This window comes from Cornus florida, unplaced genomic scaffold (assembly GCF_030987335.1).
Source record: "Cornus florida cultivar Cherokee Brave unplaced genomic scaffold, ASM3098733v1 CherokeeBrave_3.0.0_Hap2_Chr11, whole genome shotgun sequence".
In the NCBI taxonomy this organism is placed as follows: Eukaryota; Viridiplantae; Streptophyta; class Magnoliopsida; order Cornales; family Cornaceae; genus Cornus; species Cornus florida.
The window spans coordinates 80251420-80270180 of record NW_026775581.1 but is presented as its reverse complement, the minus strand read 5'-3'; the positions used below and the strand labels follow the sequence as shown (position 1 = coordinate 80270180).

The 18761-nt window shown below is 32.9% G+C and overlaps 2 protein-coding genes and 1 long non-coding RNA gene across 8 annotated transcripts; 2 read left to right on the top strand and 1 right to left on the bottom strand.

Annotated features, from left to right (window-relative positions):
• LOC132286248 (topless-related protein 4-like) overlaps window positions 1–18761 on the top strand; it is a 137289-nt gene that overhangs the window by 23499 nt on the left and 95029 nt on the right.
• On the top strand, window positions 4574–13209 carry LOC132281268 (uncharacterized). 6 transcript variants are annotated; one of them, XR_009471718.1, is made up of 10 exons: window positions 4574–5053; window positions 8184–8249; window positions 8505–8565; window positions 9284–9397; window positions 9478–9701; window positions 9808–9913; window positions 10307–10547; window positions 11453–11628; window positions 11902–12079; window positions 12451–13209. It is a non-coding gene; the product is annotated as an uncharacterized LOC132281268 (long non-coding RNA). The 6 variants fall into 6 exon arrangements; XR_009471720.1 differs by having other exon boundaries at window positions 4575–5053; window positions 11453–11558; window positions 12451–13208; XR_009471721.1 differs by lacking the exons at window positions 11453–11628; window positions 11902–12079; window positions 12451–13209 and adding an exon at window positions 10784–11312 and having other exon boundaries at window positions 4580–5053.
• On the bottom strand, window positions 13421–18564 carry LOC132281267 (protein FAR1-RELATED SEQUENCE 5-like). Of its 2 annotated transcripts, none has more exons than XR_009471716.1 (7): window positions 17394–18188; window positions 14864–14953; window positions 14591–14680; window positions 14318–14407; window positions 14046–14135; window positions 13831–13932; window positions 13421–13731 (listed from the first exon to the last, which is right to left on the bottom strand). XR_009471716.1 is itself a non-coding variant. In XM_059782985.1 (7 exons), exon 1 carries the CDS (start codon window positions 16229–16231, stop codon window positions 15209–15211), a length of 1023 nt encoding a protein of 340 aa, XP_059638968.1. In that variant the 5' UTR covers window positions 16232–18564; the 3' UTR covers window positions 13421–13731; window positions 13831–13932; window positions 14046–14135; window positions 14318–14407; window positions 14591–14680; window positions 14864–14953; window positions 15036–15208. The 2 variants fall into 2 exon arrangements, 1 of the variants encoding a protein (XP_059638968.1); XM_059782985.1 differs by having other exon boundaries at window positions 15036–18564.

Genomic DNA, 18761 nt, shown 5'->3' with positions numbered 1-18761 from the left:
TCAGACCATCAGTTTGGTCGATGACCAGTGGTTCTCATAACCAGTCTTGACTACATATTCCTCTATCATTCACTGGTGTTTCATCAAACATCAATCTCAACATCTTATTATGTTGTATACCCAGAAATCAACACTGTCCATGACATAATTAAAGTATTACACACAAATAGATAAATTTGCAATTGATGCACACGCAAACACATTTTTATTTTTAGATGGGCTCGTCAATCTCAGGCTACAACCATCATTTTTTTTCATTGAACCCGTTTAGTTTGACGACCACGCTCCTCGATTTCCTCGGTGACTTCACGCCATTCAGACCATCACCAGGTTATCCCTACTTTTTTTCAACGAACTCCCTGCAGTTCTGTTTCTACGCTACCACTACTCGACAACAAGCCCGCCGATGGTTGGATACCCACCTTATCGACGATTCCGGACTACTCACACCAAATAAGTTGAAAAACTACAATCCAACAATATTAAAAAATATACTCCCAATTAGACCGCTCTATATTGTATATTGATGTGTGGGATGTATACAAAAAGAATTTATATAGGAGAAGCTACGTGTGATAAACAAGTAAACCCTATATGTATATGGTAACTATATATATATATAGTAATCATATATAAAGTTAGAATCTTATATACGATGATCCTACATGGTTAGAATATATTATACAATAAATATATTCTATCACTTCTTATTTCCATTTCTCCCCATTTATGTTTCTTTAAGAAAATAAGATGATGACACTTGTCATTTGTTAATAGTCACATAATTATAATATTTTGTTATTATTTTGTGATATATATAATATATAGGAGTAATAATTATTCCAATTATATTATATTAGGAATTATTATACTTTTATTTAACAAACCCACTTTGAAGGGGGTTGGGCTAATTAAATACTTTGAGTTCACCGTAAAATGGGTTTGGGTTTGGGTCACTTCACATTTTGTGGTGGTGGGTCCAATTCGTCAAAAATAGAGAGGCTTACCAAATTTTAACCCAAAGCAGGACAATTTAAAAGGAGATTTGAGACTGAACTATAGATTAGTAGTAATGAAGGATTGTGAGTTAGCCCAGATTATAATTAATCCTTGCCGAATTTCGAATTCAAATTACTACCAATTTATAAGTCCATCAGTTTATAAAACGAAAGCCTGCTTATCATACCACGACCTTATAACTGCATATACTATATATCATTGCACCGATGATATTGTCTTTTTCTGCTGCACAGCTAGAGCCGAAAACACCCCTGTGCTCTCTCTTCTTTTGTGGTAGAAGAGTAGTGGGGGAGAGAAAATTATTCAAACACAAAGCAAGAGTGTAGAGAGAGAGAAAATATCAGAGAGCAAGAATGTAGAGAGGGCGAGGAAGAAGAGACAATAGAGTTGAGAGAGAGAGATAGAGGCAGCGGATGTTCTTGTTCAGGTAAGCTCTGAGTCAATGGTACCTTCACCCTCAAATTAGGGTTTTTCTCGTTCATTCTCAGTTTTGTGGGGTTTGTCTCTCATTTTATTCCCATTACTTCTGTTACTAATCATCAGCTATAACCGGTTGGAATTTTTCCTTGAATGTGAAACCCTAGTTTGTTTGGTTTGACATACTCATATTTATTTTCTTTCTTGAAAATCCACTTAATTATTTTTGTGGGACTATGTTTCGTATTGCTACTTTTAATTTAGACGTGGCTTAAGACTATTTATTGATTTTTTTGGAATGTTTGATTTTATTATTTTATTGATTATTTGGTAACAAAAAATGATATCTGTTGGACTGTTCTGCTGGTGTAAAGATATTAAAACTAACCTGGATAAATGTGCAGAGGACTGAAATTAAGTAATCTAGTTGCTGGCCATTTCTCCTCATTATTAATAAGTTCGAAATTGCTGGAAAAAGAAAAAGAAAAGGAAGGAATCCTAAGACCTTGGTAAGTGTGCCTTGTATATGTTATATATATATATATATATAAAAATACATATATGTAAAATTTATATAATGAATTCAATGGTATTATCTGCTGAAAACTTTAATTTTGCTCCAAGAGTGTGTAAATAATAAACATCATATTTTTTTTATTATAGTGACTTATTAGAGACGTTAGCAATTGGTTACAAATATGAAATATAGACCTACACAGTGGGATTTTGATTGGAATTATATATACGTATACTGATATATGATGAAGTTTAGGAATTATAAAATTCAGATTTGGTATCGGTGCTTCAAATTTTCCTTTGAGGTTTGTGATAAAATTTTGTATTCCAATTAAGCCTGTAAACTTAAAAGTTGCAATTACAATTGGTACAATAATTGTACTTAAAATTGCACTATTATATATGTTGACTCCAGCACATAGTTGTTAGTACATTTGCTTCTTTCTTTTTGACTTAAAATTTGATATATTCTTGTTTTATTTTAATGCACATATGATTTTCACTTCTTTTAAAAAAATTTTTTCCTTCTTTTAAATTTCATTAATTTGTGTAATCTTTCAAACATCTTACTTTTTTATTATTGATTTAAATTTGGGTGTAAACCTCTTTTTATTAAAAGAATTAGTTTATTCAGTCAATTCAGTCACCATACTTAAAATAAAAGCCCAAGGCAAAAAAGCCCAGGGCCGGCCTGACCTAAGGAGGTCGCCTATGGTCTCAAATCATTTCAGCCTGCCCAATAGCCTACATCTCAATTCTCGTGACTTTGCCCCCCCTGCGCGCAGCCTATTCCCCAATTGAGATGCGCCCCCCCCCCCCTCCCGGGCCGCGTGCGCGCGCAGCCTACTCCCCAATTTAGATGTTGCTTTTAGGGAGTAGGAATTTTTAAAGAGACATGTGGAACATGCCGTGTCTCCTTATAATTCGCCCTTATATTCAAGTTTGAAATTTTAAATTAGGACATATATGAAAAGATGTAGAATATACAATTATTTTGGGACGGACTAGAAAGAATGACATCTTTTTTGGAACCGAGGGAGTATATTGAATTCAATGGTATTATTGGCTGAAAACTTTACTTTTGCTCCAAGAGGGTGTAAATAATAAATATAATATATATTTTTTATATTTATTATATTGACTTATTAGAGACGTTAGCCATTGGTTACAAATATAAAGTATAGAGCAACACAGTGAGATTTTGAATGTAATGAGTCCTGCTATTGGAATTATATATACGTATACTGATGGAATTTAGGAATTATAAAATTCAGATTTGGTATTGGTGCTTCAAATTTTCCTTTGAGCTTTGTGATAAAATTTGGTACTCCAATTAAGCTCGTAAACTTCAAAGTTGCAATTACAGTTGGTACCATAGTTGTACTTACAATTGCACTATTAAGGTAATAATACTGATATATAAAAGTTAAACAGATTCAAGTACGACTTGACATTTGCAAATATTTATAATAAGAATTAGTTGCTGGCCATTTCTCCTCATTATTAATAAGTTATAAATTGCTGGAAAAAAAGAAAGTAAAGAAAGGAATCCTAAGACCTTGGCAAGTGTGCCTTGTATGTCTTATATATAAATATTCCCTCTGTCCTAATTAGATGTCATTTTTAAGGAGTAAGAATTTTTAAAAGGACATGTGAGACATACCTTGTCTCCTTGTAAAATTATTAATTTGCCCTTATATTCAAGTTTGAAATTTTAAATTATGACATATATGAAAAGATGTAAAATATATTGTTTGAAAAAGGAAAGTAGACAATTATTTTGGGACGAACCAGGAAAACATGATATCTTTTTGGGGACAGAGGGAGTATATTGAATTCAATGGTATTATCTGCTGAAAACTTTACTTTTACTTCAAGAGAGTGTAAATAATAAACATCATATTTTTTATTATAGTGATTTATTAGAGACGTTAGCCATTGATTACAAATATGAAGTATAGAGCCACATAGTGGGATTTTGAATGTAGTGAGTCCTGCTATTGGAATTATATATACTGATATATGTTAGAGTTTAAGAATTATAAAGTTTAGATTTGGTATTGGTGCTTCAAATTTTCCTTTGAGCTTTGTGATAAAATTTGGTACTCCAATTAAGCTTGTAAACTTAAAAGTTGCAATTACAATTGGTACCATAGTTGTACTTACAATTGGACTATTATATATGTCGACTCTAGCACATAGTTGTTAGCACGTTTGCTTCTTTCTTTTTCATTCAAAATTTGATATATTCTTGTTTGATTTTAATGCACATATGCTTCACTTCTTTTAATTTTTTTTTCCCTTCCTTTAAATTTCATTAATTTGTGTAATCTTTCAAACATCTTAGTTTTTTTTATTATTGATTTAAATTTGGGTATGAACCGCTTTTTATTTCACTGGAAAGTGACTCCTATAAAGTTTGGTTCAAGCTTTTGGTCTATGACATATTAAAAATAATGTCAAAGTTATATATATCTCAATGTAGCAAAGGGTTTGAAACTAGGTGGGCTCTGGTAAGTTTGAGCCCACTCCAAAAAAATTAATTTTTTTACTATACTAATTTTAACTCGCCTAAAATAAAATATATTAATAGAGTTAGTTTCAATCAAGTTGAAGTGAACTCAGCTAACGTACAAAAATAAAATCCAAACCAAATAAGTGCAGGGCCGGCCCTGACCCAAAAAAGGTCGCCTAGGGCTCAAAAGTCATAGGCCCATGGGTCACCAAAAAAACAAAAAAAAAATAATACAAAGGTTATTATTCAAACATTTTCGATCCGCGTCAACTAAACAAGCCTCCTCCACAACCGTTGATAAATTTTAATCCAAAGGCCGTGAATGATGGGACACTAGAAAAAAAGAATATTTTTAGGGCAAATCATTTCAGCCTCCCCAATCGCCTCCATCTTTATTCTCGTTCTCAACTCTGAACTTGCCCTATCCCTCTCTCTCCCCCTCTCTGCAACTGCAAACTACGAGATCTACAAGAATCAGAAGTTCAAAACCCATATATTTCTATCTGTCTGCAGGAATCAAAAGTTCAAAACCCATATCGATTGTTCGCCGTTCGCAAGTTTCAGCCGCTGTCTCTCAACTCTCAAGTATGTATGGGTTTTGTTTTAAATTTTTTTCTAACTCACCTAATCAAGCTCTGTAATTCTTGTTTTGCAAACTAAATCCTATTTGGTGAAGTTTTTTATGATTTTTTTTATATAATATATATATTTTTACAATATAAAGTAACAAAATTTGCATTGCATTGGGATGTAATCACCGTAATCTACCTTTTATTTCAGCAAAACAAATAATTTTTTTTTTATTTCTATATATATATATATATATATATATTTTTTTTTTTTTTTGGTCGATTATGTCTACAATAAAATTTGAATCTGGGCATGAAAAAAAAAGAAAAAAAAAAAAGAATCTGAATTGGATTAGAAATCTGCAGAGATTGAATCTGAAACAATTTTTATCAACATGCCAAGCTTTTTGAAGATGGAAATCTTTTCAGAACTAAAAAAAAAAAATCATAACAAGAACTTTGACAAGCAAAATACTTAATATAGGGTAAAGCTCTAAAGTTACTTCTTTAAATTAAAATACTTACAAAAAGCATGCTTTTGAGTTAAGTAATCTAGTTGCTGGCCATTTCTCCTCATTATTAATAAGTTCGAAATTGCTGGAAAAAGAAAAAGAAAAGGAAGGAATCCTAAGACCTTGGTAAGTGTGCCTTGTATATATATATATATATATGTAAAATTTATATATTGAATTCAATGGTATTATCTGCTGAAAATTTTACTCTTGCTCCAAGAGGGTGTAAATAATAAACATCATATTTTTTATTATAGTGACTTATTAGAGACGTTAGCCATTGGTTACAAATATGAAGTACAGAGCCATACAGAGAGATTTTGAATGTAGTGAGTCCTGCTATTGGAATTATATATACGTATACTGATATATGATGGAGTTTAGGAATTATAAAGTTCAGATTTGGTATCGGTGCTTCAAATTTTCCTTTGAGGTTTGTTATAAAATTTTGTTCTCCAATTAAGCCTGTAAACTTAAAAGTTGCAATTACAATTGGTACCATAATTGTACTTAAAATTGCACTATTTTATATGTTGACTCGAGCACATAGTTGTTAGTACATTTGCTTCTTTCTTTTTAATTTAAAATTTGATATATTCTTGTTTTATTTTAATGCACTTATGATTTTCACTTCTTTTAATTTTTTTTTTTCCTTCTTTTAAATTTCATTAATTTGTGTAATCTTTCAAACATCTTACTTTTTTATTATTGATTTAAATTTGGGTGTGAACCTCTTTTTATTTCACTGGAAAGTGACTCTTATAAAGCTTGGTTCAAGCTTTTGGTCTATGACATATTCAAAATAATGCCAAAAGTAATATATCTCTATGTAGTAAAAAGGGTTTGAAACCCTTGTTGTATCAATGTAGGGGTGGGCTTGAGCCCACTACCAATTTTTTTTTTTTTTTTTTTACTATACTAATTTTAGCCTAACCCAAAAAAAATAATTTATTAATAGAATTAGACCACCCAATCAAACACGTCGACTTAGCCACCATACTTAAAATAAAAGTCCAAGCCAAAAAAGCCCAGGGCCGGCTTGATCCAAGGAGGTCGCCTAGGGCCTCAAAATTTATAAGCCCATGGATGATGGGTCAACAAAAAAACAAAATATTTTTAGGTCAAATCATTTCAGCCTCCCCAATCGCTTCCATCTCTATTCTCGTGACTCTGAACCACACACACACTCTCTCTCTGCAACTGCAAGCTACAAAATCTACAAGAATTAGAAGTTCGAAACCCTTATATTTCAGTTTATCTATCTGTCTACAAGAATCAAAAGTTCAAAACTCATATCGGCATATCATTTCAGATTGTTCAAAAAATCAAAACCCATATCTTTTAGTTTCCCTTGCTCGCTGTTCCAGTTCGGGTTCGCCGTTCGCAAGCTTTAGCCGCTGTCTCTCAACTCTCAAGCTTGCCCCCCCCTCTCTCTCTCTGCAACTGCTAACTTGTATGTATGGGTTTTGTTTTAATTTTTTTTTACTAAATCAACTAATCAAGGTCTGTAATTCTTGTTTTGCAAACTAAATCCTATTTGGTGAATTTTTTTTTGATCTTTTTTATAATAATAATTATTATTATTTTTACAATATAAAGTAACAAAATGCACCGTAATCGACATTTTATTTCAGCTAAACAAATATATATATTTTTAATTTCTATAATTTCTTCTTCTTCTTCCTTTTTATTTATTTTTTTTTGGTCAATTATGTCTACAAGAAAATTTGAATCTGGGCATGAAAAAAGAAAAAAAAAAAAAAAAAAAGAATCTGAATTGGATTAGAAATCTGCAGAGATTGAATCTGAAACAATTTTTATCAACATGTCGAGCTTTTGAAGATGGAAATCTTTTCAGAACTTAAAAAAAAAACAAGAACTTTGACAAGCAAAAGTACTTCATATAGGGTAAAACTCTAAAGTTACTTCTTGAAAATTAAAAAACTTACGAAAAGCATGCTTTTGAGTGAATTCCATAGTGTTGGAAGGGGCTTGCCATGAACTACCTCACACTAACAGGATTAGTAAATTGGTCAAAAGAAGAGATAGGGTATTGAGTGATGAAATAAATTGGTATTTTTTTTTTTAATTAATTACCCAAATAGGAATATCTATGCCTTAATCAGTCAATTGTCTAAAGAAATATTGTTAGTTAACTAAAATTGAATTAAGCAACAATTGATTTTGGTTGATATATTTTGATTTAGCCCACCCCATTTAGAAATCCTGGATATTTTGTTTCACATAGAAATACAATATGTGTAATGCACGAAGGATATATTCAATCTTTCTGCCATATTTTTATTTTTAAGTTTTGGTTTTTGATTTTCTTTTGTTATTAGAATGCAGAATATCAGGATATTGAGTTGTTAATATTGAAGATTATTCGTAAATTGATGCATTGTACTTTGTTATTGGATTAATTTAATATAAGAGCTGAGTATAATATGTGCTAATCACACCTATCCATAATCACATCACTTTCTACAGATAGGTGTCTAACATTTTGACTGAAAGCATAGTTGGGTTGGGTTGATACATGATACAAATAGTACTTAGATGGTGGTGTTTTAATTGTTTTGAGTGAGATTGTGAAACCTCTTCCTCTCAACTTGAGTGTTTTCTTATTTTTAGGGTTAGCATCGGGCCTTAACATTTAGTAAGAACAAGGTTCAAGAAACATGCCTCCACAGTCATCAGGTAACAAACTTTTTACTTTTTCTAAAATTTAATTGACGTTTTTAGCTATTGGTTACGTTTATTTATTCATGTTTTACATATTGATTTTTTGTTTTTGTTTCTGCATACATATATATAATATTGTTATGATGTGATGCTCGAACAATTTATTAATGAGAATTAAAGATTTGGAAGTTTAGTTTTCAATCCAGAATATATGTTTTACAAGTTTATTGACGCTTTTAAAACTTTTCCTCTTTTGTCCTAATAATATAGGTCTCTTTTATGAAAGAGGAGAGTTGATGGGAATGAGTGGAGTCGGCAAAAAGAAAATAAGGTATGTTTTTTTTGCCTAGCTAATTGAATTATATAAATCTCCTTACCGTTGTAGTAGTGATGTTGGTTTTAAAATGGACAATTTTTATAGGAAGTCTCTTTTCAGGTTATCTTAATCAAGTATATATCTATTTAAGAGGATTATGTGATTCTAGATGAGGATGTTAATGTCAACGTTATGAGGATGTTGATGTCAACGTTGACTTTAGTGATGACGACTGATGATGTTGATAATATGTTGATGCACTCAAATTAAGTCATATCACTTAGAATTTATGGAAATTTAGAGTTGAAGACATACTATTGAGCATAGTATCTAATTCTTTTAGTTACAAGAATCTTTGTTCACTTCATACACGATTTTTCAGTTCCTAAAATTCTGAAACAATGTTGTGTATCATCTACTTGGACTCTCTTCTTTTTCATCTCTCTAAACCCTAATTTTATCTGCCACTTGTATTCTTATTTGGTAAAATGGGTGTGCAACAACATCAGGAGGTAAGTTCTGATATACTGTCTCCATCATCCATGTTTTCCTTTTATTTTCTGGCTTTTGACATGTACTTCTCAGATTCTTACATAGTCAAGGTACAAGATCTTGCATTTTCCCATCCTGATAACAAACTTTTGGTCATCACTTTCGGTGATGATTATACCATAAAGGTTAATTAATTTTTTTGGTCAATTATTTATGTTGTTGCCCTCTTTGCATATCTTAGCTTATCCTTTCAACATCAACGGATGAAAAGATTACCCTCTGGTCATATAACAAACTTCAAGCCAAGGGCACTTTAGATGTTTTCAACACTAGCCTTTAGTGCTGATGGGAAAAGGTAGTTAAAAATATATTATCTCTTTCTCATATGTTTACAAAAGACATGTTTTAAAACCAATGTGATTCTCAACATTGCAGGCTTTTTTCGCAAATCTGGTGAAACACATATTTTTGAATGGAATTTACAAGAACGTGTTGTGAGGAGGACCTACCGAGGATTTCATGGTTGGTCCAAGGGTATTGTGAATTTTGATACAATTAAGAACAAGTACTTGGTGGCAGGTGATTCTAATTTGATAAAATTTTGGGACATGAACAATAGTGATCTCTTGACGACTTCTGATGCGGGTGGAAACCTACCTGTAAGTTTTTGTAGTGTTATTTTTTAGATTTCGTTTCTTATTTTAAGCTTGAATGGTGGAGGAAAGAAGTTTGGTCTAAGTTGCTTTTTTCACTTTTGATTCTTAGACAACGCCAGCAATCTGTTGCAACAGGGAGGGCACATTATTGGCTGTTTCTGCCAATGATAAAAAATGATACTGGTGCCATTACTGCATCTGGGACCTTTACTAAGGTTAGTCTTTTATTTGACCACCTAATGGAACTCCGAATAGAAAATCCATCTGAAGATTATTATTTCTTGTTGCATAAGGTCACCGGTGTTAAACATATCTGTGTAATGCCATGTCATATGGATTATGTTTCGTTCTCATATTTGTCTCTATTGTGTTATATATTGTACTTGTTCTTCATCATCATCAATTCCATATGCATTTTTTTACTTGTTTGGATGTTTCTTTGGTTTTGTATTCTTCAATTCAATTAGACTTTTAGGGCCTAATTCTTAGCATTTTGCAGAGTACTTTTTAAGTGACATGCTGATTTGATTAGAACACTAAAAATATCTTACAAATTCAGTCATTTATTTTAAATTAATTCGTCCTTATTAGATCTCTCTTATGGGCAGGGTGTGGACAAAAATGACCCCGACACAGAGAGGGAAAAAATTATCGAGGTGCAGGAGGAGAAAATCCGACATCTCCAGACATTGGCTATTCAACTTGCCAATTTTTACCTTCTGTTCTAAGAAGTTATATTCACTACGATATCGAATGGGTCAACAACTCTTTAAGTGTAGGAATGCATGGTTCCCATGCTCGTCTTTGGGGTAGCAGCCTCACCTTATTTGGTCGCAATATACATGATTGGTAAGGAGTACCTAAAGAGTTCAGCAACACTAGATGAAATAGATGAAAATAATCTCGTCTGTAATAAATTTAAAAAACCAAGATTGGTATTTTCTTCAATTTTTTTTTTCTTAGTTGGTACTTACACATACGTCTTTTCTAAGACTTGAACTCTTGATCTCCTTTTAGGAAGTAAGAGGCTAATGCCGCTAGGTCATTGGCCCGTTGGTTAATCTTTTTAAAATTTTGTGACTCAGCTACAAGAAGGATCTTATAGTGATATGCAACGAGGTTTAGATGCCATCAGGTCAAGGAAACGAAAGCGGAAACAGTATTTGGCTATATGCATGATCTTTTTCATCAGCTTCGCCATAATAACGTCTTGTTGCTAGTGGATACTTTTCAAGACACACAAAATCAAGTCGATACACAGTGATCATAATTGCGTCAGGTTTTGTGAGCAACGCAAGTGTACAAGATTATGCATCGAATATCTTTGATGCATGGATCGAGTCCTCATTCTAATGTAATCTCATGTTACTAGCTAACAGCCATTGAGCGTTCAATGTTTTTGTGTTTTGGGGGGGCTAATTGCACATTATATACAAATTTCTTTACCAGAAAAATATAACCTTCGTGTTCATACGTTTGCAAGAATATATTTGTCTTTTGCAGTGGCTGGCCTTTTGGAGGCATTAGATTTTCAGAAGTGGAATAAATTATGAGCTAGTGCGAATTTATTTGTAATATATTTTGAATCATTAAAAATTTTGTTGTTGTTTGTGATTTTTACTTGGTTGATAATTACCTGATTAATGATAAGGCATGTACACATATATATGCGTGTGTGTGGAATATTATAGTGGTAAAGCAGTTGATGTGTGTTATATTAAGTCCTTTAATGCATGGACTGATCATTGATACAGATGGACCTTCATCAGCCCTTCGCAGCTGGTGGTAAAGCACTAGTCCTTTAATGCATGGATTGATCGTTGATACAGATGGACCTTCATCAGCCCTTCGCAGCTGGTGGTAAAGCACTAGTTCTTTAATGCATGGACTGATCATTGATACAGACAGACCTTCATTAACCCTTTCGCAGGTTGACTTTGTAGTATTGAATTTTATTGATTGATTCATCATTTTTCAAAAAAAATAAAAATAAAATTGTTAAACTCTTGTTTACCCATGGAGAAGAGTAATGCTTGGGTCGACAAGAATTGTCCTCCATGCTGACGTGGCCCAATCAGAATTTGCCACATCTCCTTTGCATTAAAAAATATAAAACATGGGTATAACCCATTTAACCGACCCATTTTAATTTATCTCTCCTTGTTTCTCTCCCATCCCTTATGTTTCCCTTTCTTTATCACAGATCAATCTCCCATCTCCTAATGTATGGCCCTCACCAGAGACGGAAGCTCACGAACTAGAAAAGTAAATCAGAGATGATGCAATTTGCAGAGTTTGTAGAATAGCATTAGTGAAGCTGTAGAAGAAAAGCAGAAGAGAAACCCTAATCTCAAGGCAACCAATTGTCCCCACAGAACCAGGTACTTCATCCATGATGATCTACATCTACTTCTGCAATTCACATGAATTTGATGATGATGATTCAATCTCCCTTTCTGAAAACACATCCTCACCCTTCAATTTAATTCTTCTCCTCAACCTCTGCTTGCTACCCAAATCTGTCATCAAAACAATTATAGCCCTGGTTAGCTATGACATGTTTGCCCAGTAATTTTCTGTTGGTTTGCTTGTTAGAGTTTTAGTTGTAGGATTGTTCAAGAATCTAAGATGAATGTCAGCTATGGAATTCAAATTATATTGCAACTTTAAAAACCTCTATTTCTGCTTTCTCTCTCTCTATCTATTTTTTTTTTTTTTTTTTTAATTATTATTTTTTGCTGCTGGATTGCAGGTGGGTTTGGTGGGCGTTGTAGGGAGAAGGTGGATGACAACAACAAGAAGTATAAACGCACTAGTAAAGGGTGTGATAGTTGGGTGCAGGGTGGCTTAGAGTCTGATGTTACATACCTACGCCATTTGGAAGCCCTGTGTATGCTATCAATCAAGAGGTCAATGGCATTTTACAACTGGTTTACAAGCAGCACTATGAGCTCTTCTCTCTGTAATTGTATCATGTTTTTAACATAGTGACCCATGAGATTTGCCATTCTGCTTTCTTTATGGACTCACTTGGAGGGGTTTGAGCAATATTAATGTGTGCGGAAATTATTAATCTGTTGGTGTGAACAATATATCTTGAACATAATCTGATGGTGTATGATCTCCTGTTGAAGTAAAAAAAAGTCATTGTTGCTTATCAAATCGAAGGAGACTGATGATAATTCCAAGTTTTGCTTTGGCGATTGGGGTTGCTATGTAGCAACCAAGAGGCAAACAAAAAGGAGAGATTTTAAGGCCATGACTGTTGTGATAAGGTAACTAGGAGATGATTGCAACAATAATTCAATGTGTTATTTGCTAAGTTGCAATTTGCTACTTGTAGTGAGTGCTCTGCATTTACCCAATTTATGGGCAAGGAGAGACCATGTTACTGCAGTTCATATTATTGTGGGAAGCTTTTTTTTTTTTTTTTTTTTTTTTTTTTTTTCTTCCTGTGGGAAGCTTTTTTATTCTGCACCAGAGGGATTTGTCATGCATTTTTCTGTACATCATTGTTTCATTTTAATAAATTTATATTTTGTAAATAATTTTTACTCTAGATAATGTGTATTACACTTTTCATTTTGCCCAAGACATCAAACTAAAGACATAAATTTGCATCACAAAAAAAAAAAAGCCGAACCAATAGAGAAAGATAAACAGAGTACATGATAGCAAATACAATAAACCAAGACTTAAGCCTCTAAAATTGAGCAAATCAATAGAGCAAAAGAGTGAAAATGTCTTTGATTGAAATAAGGTATCTTCATAATGACACCAACACTCAAGCTGAACCAATAGAGAAAGATGAACAGCGTACATGATATAGCAAATACAATAAACCAAGACTTGAGCCTTTAAAATTGTAGCAAATCAATAGAGCAAAAGAGCAAAAATGTCTATTTGATTTAAATAAGTTATCTTCAAAATGACACCAACACTTCAGCAAATCCTATCCCAACAAGTTATCTTGACATAAGTTGTTGCTTTCTTCTGTGCTTTGTGGAAGGCTACCATAATGTTTCTTAGATTCCTACACGCATTATAAAACAATAATTATGAGAAAGTTAATATAAATAAAAGGTCTACAGCAAATTGAGTGACTGAAGTATTGCTAAAAGGGCATATTTACCTGAAGTAATTGTGTGTAAGTCATATTGGATAGCCAATTTTCATTAGAGTTCATCACTGACTGCATCCCTGAAGGCATTCCATGGCCAATATGATACAAGTTCTGTGAACACAAATTTTAAAAGAGAAATCATGTTATAGGAAAATGTATGGTTATAAACCAAAATTTATCAAATGCAGAGAGAAACATAGAAAGACAAATCAAAAGTGTATTACTGGAGTCAAATTATCAAATGTTTGCTGAACAACTCCATGTCCAGCTCCAACTTGTTGCTCTTGTAAATTATAAGCACTGGAAATCGGCACCTAAAATATGTAGTGAAAATAAAAGAAAACAAGTACAATAAGAATAACACATTTAATTAATTTACAAGTTCTGTGAACACAGATTTAAAAGAGAAATCATGTTGTAGGAAAAGGAATGGGTAAAAACCAAAATTTATCAAATGTAGAGAGAAACATAGAAAGACAAATCAAAAGTGTATTACTTGAGTCAAATTATCAAATGTTTGCTGAACAACTCCATGTCCAGCTCCAGCTTGTTACTCTTGTAAATTATAAGCACTGGAAATCAGCTCCTAAAATATGTAGTGAAAATAAAAGAAAACAAGTACAATAAGAATAACACATTTAATTAATTTACAAGTTCTGTGAACACAGATTTTAAAAGAGAAATCATGTTGTAGGAAAAGGAATGGGTAAAAACCAAAATTTATCAAATGTAGAGAGAAACATAGAAAGACAAATCAAAAGTGTATTACTTGAGTCAAATTATCAAATGTTTGCTGAACAACTCCATGTCCAGCTCCAGCTTGTTACTCTTGTAAATTATAAGCACTGGAAATCGGCTCCTAAAATATGTAGTGAAAATAAAAGAAAATAAGTACAATAAAAATAACACATTTAATTAATTTACAAGTTCTGTGAACAATGATTTTAAAAGAGAAATCATGTTGTAGGAAAAGGAATTGGTAAAAACCAAAATTTATCAAATGTAGAGAGAAACATAGAAAGACAAATCAAAAGTGTATTACTTAAGTCAAATTATCAAATGTTTGCTGAACAACTCCATGTCCAGCTCCAGCTTGTTGCTCTTGTAAATTATAAACACTGGAAACCGGCTCCTAAATAATGTAGCGAAAATAAAAGAAAATAAGTACAATAAAAATAACACATTTAATTAATTTACAAAGTTTCAAAGCAAACCTGTGTGGCATTTTGTTGTCTTGTTGAAAATTTGGTGGTTTTGGGACGATTTTTTTTTTTCGTCGTTCAAGGGCACTTGATAGTCGACTATGTGGGCGTCTAACTGTGGCTTTTCTTTTAACCCCTATTGGCACACAATCATTTCGTGGAGCTACCATTTCACCTTCCTCATTTTAACAAACTGAACTTTCAGCACCGCTTAAGAAAATTTCTTTCTTCATCTCCTCTAAGCCATTAAGCAACACAAGAGCATGCTCATTTGCATATGCATATAATTTCTCGTGTTCTGAGGCTAAAGATGAAATTTCACGAAAATTTCGACACAAATGGCTATAACGCTTTCCCACAGACACCGTAGGACTGTCACTGGCAGCAATTCCATGATAGTTGGTGATAGTCCTTGCTTTTGCATCTCTTGTCCATCGTTTCATGATATATTGAGATTGAATCCTTTTTATATTTTTCTTATCCAACACTTTCAATGCATGGACACATAAAATTCCAATAAAAGTGAACTTCATACAACTACAAGTGATTGTTTGTGTTGGAACATCAAATTTAACCACATGTTCTCGAGATTTTCCAACACAAGATACTTTGTATTCAACTTTTGACCCTTCCTTAGCCACTTTGTATATATTGTAATCACCCAACCTCATGTACTCTTCCTGAAACAATTTGAAAATTTTTGGAGTATAAATTTCTGCACCATGACGTAAAGTCTCCACATTAGTTAACAAATCAGGCATGCTTTGCATCATCTTGAAATCTGCAAATAGCTCTTCATATCGCCGATCATTCAAAACCCTCTCATAATGCTCCAAGAAATGCAAAAGATTAAGCTTTGGCTTTAAGTAATTCTTCAACACATTATTCATGCTCTCACTACGTTGAGTAGTTTTCATGTCAGCAGTGAAAGTGTGTTGTCCATAAACCATTGCCCATTTTTCTCTTACTTCAAATAACTCTTTTAACCATTTATTCTCTTTGAGACTATATTTATCCAACATACTTTCCCATGCCAATAGCCATTCATCTTCATCTTCATAATCATACACACAGTTGCCAAAATCATGAGCAAATTGGCTTGATGCATGAAATACATGGCTCAAATTCTTCGCGGCATTTTGATAAATATGCCAAACACATAGCCTATGTTGAGATTCAAAAAATACTTCTGATATTGCTTTAGCCATTGCAACAGATTGATCTGTAAGAATCGTTTTAGGCTATTTTCCAGACATTGCACCAAGAAAAGTCTCAAACAACCACTTAAATGATGCAGTGGTTTCATCATAAAGTAAAGCTGCACCAAATAAGACTGTTTGCTTATGATGATTCACCCCAATAAATGTTGCAAAAGGTCCACCATATTCATTTTTCCGATAAGTAGTGTCAAAACACACAACATCTTCAAAAAGTCCATAATCACTAATTGAGCGTGAATCCGCCCAAAAAATATTAATAATCATATCATCCACATCAAGTTGTAGTGAGTAAATATATGATGGATCCCTCAGCTGCATATTATGAAAATACTCTAATATAGCTCCAGCATCACCTTTTTCCATTGCCATATTTCGCTTTCTATATATGTAATTTCGGTAATCCTTATCTAGAAAACCAAGATTCTCTCTCCCCCAAACTTCTCTGCTCATCAACTCCATAGATAATTTTATTGGTAATCCCGACCTGTCTGCATCTTCAGCATGTGCTTTTTGAGCCTTAGAAATACTTCGATTAACTCTCAACATATGTTTCATGGGGGTTCTAACCAAGTCATGATTATGACTTTTGTTCAATGACACAACCTTGAATTTCCCATTATTTTGAAGTAGACAAGTCATTTGAGCCTCACAACCAACTCTAGTTATGGGTTGATGGTAGGAAAGATTTTTTCTTCTATTCTCTCTTCTTTTACCTTCTTTTGAGCAACAAAAGGTAACCCTAGTACTAATCCCATTTCTATTTTTCCTGTGATGATTTCTCCTTACATCGAAACCAAGTTTACTACCATAGTTGAGGTAGAACTGGTATGCGCCCTCATCTGAACTAAACTCCATTCCAAGTTCTGGCTCATCCTTTTTTTGTTGAATTTCTTTTTTTTGAGGAACACTCATTAGAAGAAGAAAGACAATCATCTTCCATATCAACTTCACAACTATTCGATGGCTCACTGCTTAAGCCTATGTAATCCATCTCCTGCATTAGTCACTGAATACAGATTTTTTTTTTAAACATAATTAAGCTTGAATTAAACTCATTTTGAACAAAAATTCAACAATAACCATACTTGATTTAAGCTTTTCGAAAGCAGAAAAAATAATTTGCATTGAAAAATATAATGTTTGAACATACCTACTTCGAAAAATGCCAATCAATCCTTGCTAAAACCAGAACACTGTCTGAAATCAATGGGTTGCTTCCTAGAGTTTGGATTTGTGAATGGAGGCGATAATGTAACATGGAGATCTGAGCATGATGTGAGAGAAACAAAACAAGGGTAAAATTTTCAGATCAAAACAAGGGTAAATTTCTAACCTTCAAGGAAAGAACATGAATTCATTGTAATGCATAAACGAAAATAAATAAATGAATAAATAAATAAAAATCCTCAGACTGACGTTTTCTTTAACCATGTTTTGTCCTTTCTCATCGATTTTTTTTTCTGACTAATTCTGGGTCATATACGTAAATATAAATATATGCATATAATTTATACACAACTATAAAGTATATATAATTTCTTTGATGACAGATTTGGGTAGCAGGCAGAGGTTGAGGAGAAGAATTAAATTGAAGGGTGAGGATGTGTTTTCAGAAAGGGAGATTGAATCATCATTATCAAATTCATGTGAATTGCAGAAGTAGATTTAGATCATCATGGATGAAGTACCTGGTTCTATGGGGACAATTGGTTGCTTGGAGATTACGGTTTCTCTTCTGCTTTTCTTCTACATCTTCACTGATGCTATTCTACAAACTCTGCAAATTGCATCATCTCTGATTTACTTTTCTAGTTCGTGAGCTTCCGTCTCTAGTGAGGACAATACATTGGGAGATGGGAGATTGATCTGATAAAGAAAGGGAAACGTACGGGATGGGAGAGAAACAAGGAGAGAGAAATTAAAATGGGTCGGTTAAATGGGTTATACCCATGTTTTATATTTTTTAATGCAATAGAGATGTGGCAAATTTTGATTGGGCCACGTCAGCATGGAGGACAATTCTTGTCCTGATAAGGCAGGACCCAAGCATTACTCCTTGGAGAATGGTATTCTATATTCCCTTCTTATTTAGCAACAAATGATTTGAGTGTGTTGAAGATTGCAATTTTTTTTTTGAAATACTCAAGTAATCACAAGTTTCTTGATACTTTCTCCCTAGTTAGCAAATAAAATAGCAATGTGTTGGGAGATGATTTCTGTTTGATTTAAAATACATTCAACATTTACAGCCTTCTCCTTGTTATTTAGCAACAAATGACGAATGTGAGTGTTAGTTGAAGATTGAACCATTTTACTTTATAAGAGAGTGCAATTTTTTTTTAAAAAAAAATACTCAAGTAATCAAAAGTTTCTTTATATTTTCTGCGTGGTTAGCAATAAAATAGCAATAGCATTGTGTCGGGAGATGATTTCTGTTTGATTTAAGAGATCACATAAGCATGTAATGCCTGGAATAAGACATTTTTTTTGAGACAGATGGAGTGCAACACTCAAGCTA